At 47.1% G+C, this 11,766-nt stretch overlaps 3 protein-coding genes across 4 annotated transcripts in view; 2 read left to right on the forward strand and 1 right to left on the reverse strand.

Moving 5' to 3' along the window:
* Positions 1 to 8,068, reverse strand: part of LOC135828447 (adhesion G protein-coupled receptor E2-like) — a 62,819-nt gene extending 54,751 nt beyond the window's left edge. The window contains exons 1-2 of one of the 2 annotated variants that reach the window (XM_065340899.1): positions 7,897 to 8,068; positions 4,994 to 5,041 (exon numbers count right to left, since the gene is read on the reverse strand). In XM_065340899.1, the coding sequence (XP_065196971.1) occupies positions 4,994 to 4,996 (3 nt within the window). In that variant the 5' untranslated portion in view covers positions 4,997 to 5,041; positions 7,897 to 8,068. The remainder of the gene's footprint in view (positions 1 to 4,993; positions 5,042 to 7,896) is intronic. The other variant, XM_065340898.1, reaches the window with a different exon arrangement.
* On the forward strand, positions 805 to 1,865 carry LOC135828668 (protein fem-1 homolog CG6966-like; the record flags this gene model as incomplete). The annotated part of the gene is made up of 1 exon (XM_065341091.1): positions 805 to 1,865. A coding segment is annotated over exon 1 (1,026 nt), but the record flags the coding sequence as incomplete, so codon positions are not given.
* Positions 1,868 to 3,069, forward strand: LOC135828452 (protein fem-1 homolog C-like). The gene has a single exon (XM_065340902.1). The coding sequence runs from the start codon at positions 2,068 to 2,070 to the stop codon at positions 2,494 to 2,496; it is 429 nt and encodes a 142-aa protein (XP_065196974.1). The 5' UTR covers positions 1,868 to 2,067; the 3' UTR covers positions 2,497 to 3,069.
* Positions 8,069 to 11,766: the final 3,698 nt, after the last annotated feature.

Genomic DNA, 11,766 nt, shown 5'->3' on the forward strand with positions numbered 1-11,766 from the left:
ATTACTTCAAGGAGTGCGAAGGGATTCGGGAAGGGCATTAAAGCGTTCAACACCAAGGAATAAAATAGATTTGTATTCAGCTTGGGTTATCACAATGGGTAAAGAAAGGCTTGGTCGCTATCATCGCTTCAACGATGGGCATGTGCAAGTGGACGTGTGTGTGTGTGTGTGTTTGTGTGTGTGTGTGTGAGTGTGTGTGTGTGTGTGCGTGTGTGTGTGTGTGTGTGTGGGTGTGTGTCTCCCATATGGTGCAGTGGTATGTGCAGCGATTTCCAATCGATAGGTTGCGGGTTCAATTCCCGACGATTATGGTCACACACGTCTTTCTTCTCTTTCTCAGACTCTTCCTGTCTTTTCTTTCATTCTCCTGGGTGGTTACTAACAGCCAGTGATTGCCGGAGTATGTGGTGTGATGTGTGTGCGGGAAAAATGAAAAGACCAAAAATAGGGATTCACTGGCCAGAAAAAGTCACTTCAAAATAGCTGTATGGTGTAGACCAGGCTGAATAGTGACGGTCAATTCTTCAGCCTTGCAAGCTGTTGAATGGTGCAATCCCAGCACAAGTTGCTATGGCTTCTGCCGTAGCATTGCTATCATCGCCTCCGGCGATGGGCGTCAAAGGTCAAGGTCAAGGTGTGCAACAACAACAACACAGAAGTGTAATGCTGTATGGCGTTCCCCGCCCGGTGGACTACACGTCTCCTGGTCTGCCCGTATGGGGCCACATAGCCAGTCATGGCAGTGGAAGAAGGAAGGGAAGGAAGGATGTGTGTGTGTGTGTTTGTGTGTGTGTGTGTGCATCAAGACTAGCACAGAACGGTTCTCTGATATCTTGAACATGAAAATCAAAGACACTACGCTTGCAATCCTTGCTGCGCAGAACCACGCAGTAAAGGTTATGGAGTTTCTTCTCCAACAGTCTCGCCAAGATGTGGACCTGGAGAAGGAAGGCACTGCGCGTTTTGAGGGTGAGGAGCGTATCAGTGGGGCAACACCTCTCTGGACGGCCGCGGCACTGGGCGGTGTGGACATTGTGAGATTGCTAGTGAAGGCCGGAGCACAGGTCAACCATCCCAGTGCCACCAACTCGACACCGCTGCGCGCCGCTTGTTATGACGGATTCATCGAGGTCGTTCGGTTTCTTGCCGAACACGGTGGCGACGTGAACATTCGCAATCGCTTCGGCAGTGGCCCACTGCACCTGGCAGCCTATCGTGGCTATCCGAACATCGTCAAGTTTCTGCTGGATCGCGGTGCCAATCCCAACGTCCAGACGAGCACGGACCGAGAGGTTCCTCTCCACCATGCTGCACTCATGGGACACGCCGACGTGGCCAAGCTACTCGTCGAGGCCGGTGCCGACACGGTCATGCAGTCTTTCTATGACGTCACACCGCTGATATGTGCGTCGGCTGCTGGAGAGCACTCAGTGGTTGATGCCTTGCTGCAATCCACCACGCCACCGGTCAGCCTGAAAGAGCGTGCCACGTCTATGCTGCTCCTCGGTGCTGCTTATGTTGATCGGCACCAGAACCGAGCCAAAGCCGAGCAGATCTGGTCGCAGGCTATGACGATAGAAGGTGGCATGACCTTTGCACACGGCCAGCTGCCAAAGTACCGCATCTACGACGACATCCAGTTCCCGGAGTCGCGTGCCAAGCTCAAACACACGCTGGCAGATGACTGGCAAGGGTTCAACCTGGCGTCCGCAATACGGGAGCATGTTCTGGGCCCTAGCAGTCAGGACACGATACACTACCTGCGTTGCCGTGGCGCCATGGAGGCGGACGCACGCCGTTACGTCAAGGCCATGAAGCTCTGGCTGCACTGTCTGCGCCTGGAGATGGACAGCGGGAAGAAGAACGCCGGGGGTGACATCCACGTTGACGGCATGTACAGAACTTCTGGTGGAGCAGATACGCAACGAAGGTGATGCCGACGTGAAGGCACTGTTCGAGGTTGTCTGGAGCAATCTCCACCGCCACCCCCTCGGCGGTATCGAGTGTGGGAAAACAGTGCGGATCCTTCTCACGGTGCTCTATGTCTGGGACAAGCTATCGTCCACCATGCCGCACCACTTCGTGGCCTGTCGCGAGGCCGCCCAGCGTTTTGTCTACCAGCGTTTCGTCCTGCACAAGGGCTACAACAACTACACACTGCTGCACTTGGTCTGCGACAAGAAGACCTTCGTCAGCGGCGCAAAGTCGCGCAAGAACTTCTGCCAGTTTCCTAGTCCGCCATTGCTCAAGCTGCTGCTGGAGTCGGGCGCCGATCAGATAATCGAAGAGCGTGACAGTCGCGGAAACACGCCACTTCATACGGCGGCGGCTAGCGGGAACGTGGGCTGTGTCCGCGAGATGCTCTTCTACCTGACTGCGAAGCAGGCGACGCTGACGAATCATTCCGGAGTGACTGCAGCCAGCATCAGCTCCAATAACACACCCAGTGATAGGATCCACATGGTCATTAATGAGTTTGTGTCACGATGCAAGTAGCAGCATGCTCGCAGTCATTGTGATTGGGTTGCCTTGGACTTGCTTCTGCCTGATTCCTTTAGCGAAGGAGACACCGTACATCCGTCGAAACAGTCTTGTGACTGCATGTGTGTGTGTGTGTGTGTGTGTGTGTGTGTGTGTGTGTGTGTGTATGTGTGTGTGTGTGTGTGTGTCCCATATGGTGCAGTGGTATGTGCAGCGATTTCCAATCGATAGGTTGCGGGTTCGATTCCCGACGATTATGGTCACACACGTCTTTCTTCTCTTTCTCAGACTCTTCCTGACTTTTCTTTCATTCTCCTGGGTGGTTACCAACAGCCAGTGCATGCCGGAGTATGTGGTGTGATGTGTGTGCGGGAAAAAAGAAGAAAAAAAGACCAAAAAGTAGGGATTCACTGGCCAGAAAAAAGCCACTTCAAAGCTGTGTGGTGTAGACCAGGCTGAATAGTGGTGGTCAATTCTTCAGCCTTGCAAGCTGTTGAATGGTGCAATCCCAGCACAAGTTGCTATGGCTTCTGCTGTAGCATCGCTATCATCGCCTCTGGCGATGGGCGTCCAATGGTCAATGGTGTGTGTGTGCTGTGTGTGTGTATGTGTGTGCGTGCGTGCGTGTGTGTGCGTGCGCATGTGTGCCTGATTGTATGAATAGTGATCATTGTTACAATGATGACCCTATGTCAAAGCACAATCCTGGAAACCGTGTAGTGAGATGCGAAAAATGTGGCGTTTCAAATGCATTATCACTCTTCCACATGTATATCGACCTCCACTAATTCTCGTGCTCCTTGACTGGTCCTATATTACCCATATCGCCGCAATATCGACCGCTTATATCGACCGCTTGTATCGACCACTTAGGCATTGTAATCTTTCGACTTTGGAGGGACTCAGAATTTTTCTCTCCACTTCAAAAAGAAAAAATTGAAAGAAAGAAGACAAAGGAAGAGAACAAGCAGGATTTGAACTCACAACAGTATGAATCTCAAGCAACCCCTTATACCACCCAGCCACTGTGCTGCAGATGCTGAACTCTGTTGTTCTTAGGCCTCGTTTACACGACAACGATTGAAAAACGTTTTTGTCAAAAACGTTTTCAAAAGAACACGCTTCCACAGATTTTGATAAGATCGTTTACACGACAACGCTGAAAAACGTTTCAAAAACGTTTCAAACGAAAAACGGCCTCAAAGTGTTTTTCAATCGTTTTCGTTCCGTTTCGTTCTCGTGTAAACGGCAAAAACGTTTTACTAGTACGAGCCTTGTACTCAAAACATGCCGCCGCCAGCCTGCGCCAGGCCAACTTTTTGCACGTGACCATTGCGCGCCGAAAAAAGTGTTGCAGTGTACACGATTATCGTTTTCGTGTAAACAGCAAAAACGTTTCGAAAACGATTGAAAAACGTTTTTCAATCGTTGTCGTGCAAATGAGGCCTTACAGTCTTGTACTCAAAATAGGCAACATCCTATGTACACTATAGTACAAATGCTATACTAAAAATGTTAAAATAGCTCCTAAAGGTTCAAATTTTGGGGTTATGGCAAAGGAATCGTGATAAATAGGATATTGACCTCGACTTCGGTCTATATGGGAAATATAGGCCTCGTAAAAGACCTCGGCGGACCTCGGTCTTTTACTCGGCCTATATTTCCCATATAGACCTCGTCTTGGTCAATATCCTATACTTATTCTTTTATTACACGATGGCATGACGCCAATAGAGAAGATTGATAAGTGTGGTAGAACTGATACTAGCAAGAAACAGCTAGATGGAAATTACAAGGGGAGGCAATAAAGAAAAATGAATGCAGCCCCCTCCCCCCCCCCCCCCATTCACTGTCTTGAGAGTCTCACCACTAGTTGATACCGTTCATGTCAAAACAATTCCGAAATATGGTGCCTTGCCAGCTCTGCTGCCTGAACTTGTAGCATTTTCTCGAACATTGTAATGATGTACTGTGACAGTCGCAGGACGAGAATCAAATCACACCATCACGCCGCTCACGTGATCTACACGTACATGTATGACAGGCGTTATAGATAAGGACTGAGAAGTAAAACGCCGCAAGGTCTATTTTTGATGCTAATGACATGCACAGGATGCGTGCATGGACAGATATTGATTCGTAAATCATCTTTTATTTTTTTATTAGCGGTGCTATCTTTGGGTTTACCAGTATTAATTTAATACATTTCAGGCAGTGGTGAGAAACTGGGGATGCCGGTCACAAAACCTTGTGCTTCACTGTCCGAAGAGTGCAAAATGCCCATGTTGGGCAAAGCCTTGTACACAAGAGAGATCCTCCGCAGCGACCACCAGAATAAGACAACGGAAGTGAGAACCCGTAACTGCCGTGTGAAAAATGATCGTCCACTGGAAGGAAATTGTCTAACATCGAGCATTGTGTACAGGGCACATGTGACCGGGAGCGACATCAAAGAGTACACTGGATTAACGGACGGAACAATCAAGGCACGATTCAAAGGTCATCAACATACCATTCGCTACAGGAAGCGTGAGACCTCAACGAGACTGTCAAGACACATCTGGGGAGTGAAGATAGAAACAACCCATACAGTATCAGATAGTCCGTTGCGAGGAGAGCCGCACGATACTCTAACATCGCTGCAACCTGTGTCTGGCCGAGAAGCTAGAGATTGCCTGGGCCAACAAGACCCGCTCCCTCAACAAGAGGACAGACCTAGCGTCCAAGTGTCGTCATGAAAACAAGTTCTACCTCCGTAACCTTGTCCGCAAGATCACGTGAATCTAGCTGGTAGTCTTGCTTCTGTGAGTGTGTGCGTGTGCGTGCGTGCGTATGTGTGTGTGTGTGTATATGTGTGTGTGTTTGTGTGTGCGTGTGTGTGTGTGTGCGTGTGTGTGCGTGTGTGTGTGTGTGTGTGGTGCCAGCTATTTATGTTGGTGGGTACACTTATGTCTGATTATGTTGGGTCTGTTGCCAAAGGGCTCGGCTACTTGAAGGTGTAATGTTGTACCTGCCAGCTTTGTTGGTTCCAGGGTTCACATTCTTTCTTTCTCGTCTGGTGAGTACTTTCTATTTGAAGTATAGATACCTGTTAGCCATGCTTCTGGCTAGATTCTGGCTAGATTAACTCTTGTGTAATCAATGATGCTAGTGAAGCTTATACCAGATACACCCTGATTTAGCCACCCACACTACTTCGTAGTAGCAAGTATTACCTTCATTGGGGGCAGGGGTAACTGCAGTTGGATCCCGGGACGGATGCTCTGATGCCGTCGATCCTGTTTCTGCACCTTGTCCTCACCTACTTACTGAGGTGTGGTGAGCCCATAAGTGGGATCATTTTTAAGTCCACCCAGAGTTTTGGGGATTTCAGGGGTGTCAGCCGTTGGGCGATTCAATAGCCAATTGAGTCATCTTTCCGAGGTTCCTTTTGAGTCTCTCCCCTCTTCCGGGGAGACCCACGTGACCAATTTGGCAGTGAGCATTGCTGCTGAGCAACAAGTGTGTGTGTGCCGTGTGTGTGTGTGGTGTATTGTATTGTATTGTATTTGTATTGTATTGTATTTATTTAAAAGGATTCTCCAAAAGCAAATGGATGCTTATCACGGAAGTCTCCCACATAAATATCGCAAGAAAAATGGGGAAATGGGGAGAGGAGAGTGGAAGATGAAGCATGGGAAGAAGGGAAACAAGTACCTAAATATCGAGGTATAAAAGCAGGAAAGAAATCGACGAGGGAAGAAATCACCTCTGCAGATAATAGCGGGACATTTAGATGAAAAAACCCATGTATGTGTGTGTGTGTGGGTGTGTGTTTGTGTGTGTGTGTGTGTGTGTGTGTGTGTAGGGGGGGGGGGGGCGCAGCTAGTCCGGTTGGTGGGTACACTATGCAAGATAGTGTTGCTATGGCTAACATAGCTGTTCGCTATCATCGCTTCCGCGATGGGCAGGTCTGAGGTGTGAGGTATGCGTGCTCGTGTGTGGGTGTATGTGTATGTGAGAAAGGGGAGAGAGCGTGGGTGTTTGTGTGTGTAATGGTGTGAGCATGTGTGGATTTGGCATTAATTTTAAGCCCCCAGCTCTATTCTCATTCACGCCGGAACTGCTGCTGCAAGTCTATAGACTTGGCAGCTTCACGCCTGCACCTGACTTTTGCGCTATGAATCCCCTATGATACCCCTCAGAATTTCCCACCTGACTCCCCCTTATGTTCAGGCTCCCCGTTTTGGAGCCATCAGTTACCTGATGATGCTAGTATTACGCGAAACTCAGAGTGGCGACACAGCTTCCAATCTCTCCCGTGTAATAAAAGTGTATAGACCCTTGAAAATCAATTGCTGTCTCTGAAAAAAACAACGTGGCTGGAGGTTCATGTTGCCGATTCGTTGTTGACATTTTCTAATTACAATCTCTAGATCTTCTGGGGCCCGCTATACAGAAGAACATTAATTTTGGAGGGCAGAAAAAATATGTGGCCAAATTAATGCCATGGCGCTTGCAGTTCGCTACGCCTGTCAGCCAACAACGATACAATTATATTTGACAGGCAGGTCGTGATTGTGAATCGTGATACATGTACACCCGGCTCAAGATTATCCAAGGCTTCAAGAATGCTGAAGTTGGAAGCTGGTATCTATTCTCCTCTTTATAAAGCCCTTGCAGGGTACCAATGTAGATAATTTACCTACCGTGTCAGATATGAAGTTATCCTTGGTGTCCATATGCAAACTCACGCGTCTTGTATATCAGCCAGTGCGACAGTAGAGCATTCATTCCCTTCGCCATGAGCCCAAGCGATTTGAAAAGTTATTTGAAAAAATTAAAAATTTGAATGGATGTACATTGTACAATCATGCGCATATCACAGGCCATGCCGCATATCCAGCAGTAATCCCGAGGCCATTAAGTTCGGCAGAGCTTGATACCGGTATCTCTAATCCACTTCACCTCCTCCCTCGGAGTTGGTAGCTGCTTGCTATTCACTGAAAGGCCATCATTGGCCTCTTCAGTGTACTTTGCCGATAGTGCATTCCGTAGGAAAAGGGATACACTAGGCACGCAGCAATGAATGCAATGGTCCTTTGGTGGAGAACAACCTTAGTTTAGTTCAAACTCAGCACCATGCGCTCTATGGCCAGCATTCCCACCAGCAACACCTCTGTTAATCGTTGGAGATATTGGCGACAAAATGCATTTCCACATTACTTGCGACGTCCGCTGACATCCGATGAATCCCTGTTTTCTTTCTTTTTACTAAAAGCCAAGTGTGGCACGCAATAGGAACATGCAGCAGCCATGGGGGTGGGGGATTAAAAACTGTACCAACCAAAAAGGTAAGATTTTAAAACAATTCCCGTTGAGGTCCTGTACTGTCATATCACGTGTATGCACAATCATGTACATAGTTGCACTTACCGAGAGGCTGACGAATGTTACCCGTCCCATGTTTACCAGCCCAGTCCCCTTCCCGGCGTCTCCAGCAGGTTCAAAGAATACAGAACAACACTAACAACACTAACGACACTAGAGACGTTTATTATCACGAACTGGTCGTGAATCAATTGACAAGGAATGAACTGATCTGTGTGCAGGACTTTTCGATACGTTTGAAAGGTCTGACCAGCAATGTTGCCCGTGAAGCAGCGATTACCGTGCGCAGAGCTGATACAACGTCTCATTCTCACGACTAATGACATTATTAATGTTATTCGTACTCCGCTACAAGTTTGTTACAGCTGGTCGTGTCTGTTGCTGGCTTGTGGCGGCAAGTTGACACCTAGTGCCTGTCGACTGTATGGCACGTGTATGGCACGTGAGAAGCTCACATCTGACACGAGAAGCATGTCAAACATTTCAGTTGGTAAATGCAAAGAAACCATCACTTCCCAGTAGTTCCTACCACGTACACTGTGATGGTGCTTCAAGGAGCTCATCCTTCACTACTAGTAACATTTTCAGTAGGCTATTGAAATACATGTACATGTACATGCATGTGTTTGACATTGTGCTACAATTCAATAGCAGTGCTGCCAACCTTCCGTATGTTTCCGTATTTTTACGGAAAATCACTCCTTCGTCCGCAGTACGGAACTCAAGCAAAATGCAATGGAAAATTGAAGACGATCGATCTGCTTCAGATATGTATGTAGAATCGTGGCAAGCGCCAACTGAGCGATGAATATCTCTGTGACAAAGCGAGTGCATGCCATGCTTCCACGACATGTCGCACAGAGTACCATGTCCTGGTACAAGTCACACATGTTTTGCACTAGCAAATTCAGTATTGCGCGTCCCATGTCTACCATGCTAGTCCCCTTGCCGGCGTCTCCAGCTGGTTGAAAGAATACAGAACAACACTAACGCCACTAGAGACGTTTATTATCACGAACTGGTCGTGAACCAATTGACAAGGAATGAACCGATCGGTGTGCAGGACGGTTCGGTAAGTTTGAAAGATTTGATCAGCAATGTTGCCGGTGAAGCAGCGATACCTTGTGCAGAGCTGATACGTCTCATTCTCACGGCTAATAGAAAGGTTGGCACAACGAAAATTCGTAGCGCCGAAACGAATAATTTAACGAAAAAAGGGAACGAATATTCGTAAAAAGTCAGGTTGCGCACAACGTGTGAATTTTTTCGCAGTGGGTTGACGGGGCACAGGTGCGAAGAGTCGAGAAAGGAAGTCGCAAAATATTCGTACTTTAGTACTCCAAGTGACGAATAATATTTTCGTATACCGGTATCTGCTCCGTTTCGGTCGCGTTTGGACGAATCTTCGTAGCAACTTTCGTTACTCGAACTGGGATGGTCAAAATCTTACGACGTTTCGTTGTGCCGCAACCTCTCTACTGTTATTCGTACTCCGCTACAGGTTTGTTACAGCTGGTAGGCATGGGCGGGTAATGCTAGTTATTTGATGGAATACTGCTAAAGGCAATGCTCATGATATGAGGATTTATCACTCCCTTAGTATTGACTCGCGTAGATTTTTGCCATACCTAAGCAGTCAAATATTCCTGCATATTTCACTCCTTAGGGCTATATTGACTGCATATATTTGACTGCTTAGGGGTTGCGCAGTTGAACGGTGCCTAGTGCAGCATTGTCACTGCATGAGTAGGTGGTGGTGCAACTGTTGTGCAATCATAAAACCGGGATTCATGAGGTTATCGTTCTGGAATTTGAAATACGGACTGTTTGTCGTGATAAATCTAATATTGACTTCGTACTTGGTCAGTATAGGAAATATAAACCTCGTAAAAGACCTCGGCTTCGCCTCGGTCTTTTACTCGGCTTTTATTTCCTATATTGACCTCGTACTCAGTCAATATTAGATACTAGTACATAACGCCACTTAGAATGCTCACACTACTCCATAATGCCAGTTTGAAAGTTGGAAAAGTCGATTTAAGAAGGCCGTCTTGGATCAAGGCCAAAGCGTAGAAGAAAAAACTTGAACAGCAGTGAGCCTGATGTTGTCTGAAACAATTCACTGAGAAGGTTGATTTGCAACGTCAAGTCTCCGGACAAAGCCGGACGGGTTCAGATGCACGATTTTCGGAACTGGACCTAGCCAGCTTCATGCATGACACCGTTGTCGACCGGCGCACTTGTAATGCCAATTTTGCATGCGAAATGGTGTTATAATGCCAGCATTATGCCACCTGGAAAAAGGGACTATAATGCCAGCCCTAATGCTAGCATTACCCGCCCATGCCTAACAGCTGGTCGTGTCTGCTGCTGCTGGCTTGTGGCGGCAAGTTGACACCTAGTGCCCGTCGACTGCATGGCACCTGTATGGCACGTTACAAAACGTGTATTGCACGTGAGAAGCTCACATCTGGCACAAGAAGCATGTCAAACCTCTCAGTTGGTAAATGCAAAGAAACCATCACTTCCCAGGAGTTCCCACCACGTATACTGTGATGGTGCTTCAAGGAGCTCATCCTTCACTACTAGTTCATTTTCAGTAGGCTATTGAAATACATGTACACGTGTTACAATTCAACATGGGATGAGCTCACATTTGCCATATCTCAGGGTCTGCAATGGACCTTGGTCAACACAGGGTTCGTACAAATCCCTGGTCAACACACTGGATCCATGGAGTACTGGAGAGGTTCTGCTATACGTGAAACAGAGACATCACGTAGAGAGCAGGTGTCTGGGTTAGAGTCTACGGCTTCGCATGTTTTGGGTCCTGATTTCTACTCGGAGATTAGGTTCTCTACGTTGGGACACACGCAAAGAAAATGCGTACGGATCTGCAGGGTCGCATTCGAGTGCAGGGCAGGCAGAAAACTTCCAAATATGGAAGGGGAAACTCCCAGCACACATTCCACGTGACTCCTCTACGTGAAACGTAGAGCAGAACTGGATTTCTTTACGTTACGGGAACGCGAAGAGAGTTCGCGTGATTCTTTGCGTCGCATTCCCGAAATGTAGAGCAGAACCGCACTACCACCAAGAGTACATATAATAACCAGATCGGATCTTCCCAAGTTGTACATTGTACTGTTGATATACCGAATTCAAATAAATCAATACCATACCATACCATACCAGGGTTATGTACTCTTGGTAGTATTCATAGACGCGAGCAAAGCTTTCGATGACATTGAAATAAAAAACACGGTCAGCCCAAAGATGATCAAAGGTAATGGAATACAGAAATTGAACAAAGAAAACTCTTGCGCGGACGGAGAGTTGGTATTACTGGCACTCCTGGTGCCGTGTCAGCCCTTTTGACACTTGCTCAGTCCCTACATTTGCTTATGCTGGACATCCATATAGGTACAGTAGTACAAGACAAAGGGATAGCTCAAGTCAGAGTGACAGAGTGACAGAGTGACAGCGTGACGGCCAGAAGAAGGGAAAGAAGAAAGAAGAAAGACTTGAAGAAAAAGAACACAAAAGGAAGGGGTTGGATTGCTCAAAATCTTGTACAGATTATCTCCCATTTGTTCGTTCATGCTCAACCTTTCTAGGGGCTCTCGTAAGAAGACCATAGGTCTGTGGGAAACACCCTAGTAAAATAAATAAATGTAGAAGAGAAAAGGACATATGGATACGAGTTAAGAGTAACTCTCCATCATTGTAACATGATACTTTATACAGTCAGAAAGTGCAATAACTAGGCACAAAACTACATTTATTTATTGCTCAACATCCGAGTTTAAAATAAATAAAATAATAATAATAACATGTGCTAAGTCGCATCTACAAATCCATTATTCAGAGAGTTTGAAAGGGAAAGCGCTCTAGTACACACGTGTATTGTTATGC

This window comes from Sycon ciliatum, chromosome 12 (genome assembly GCF_964019385.1).
Source record: "Sycon ciliatum chromosome 12, ocSycCili1.1, whole genome shotgun sequence".
In the NCBI taxonomy this organism is placed as follows: Eukaryota; Metazoa; Porifera; class Calcarea; order Leucosolenida; family Sycettidae; genus Sycon; species Sycon ciliatum.

Bases quoted from the DNA above. Each gene is read 5' to 3' on its own strand.
- LOC135828452 (XM_065340902.1), top strand. From the start codon at position 2,068: ATGCCGCACCACTTCGTGGCCTGTCGCGAGGCCGCCCAGCGTTTTGTC.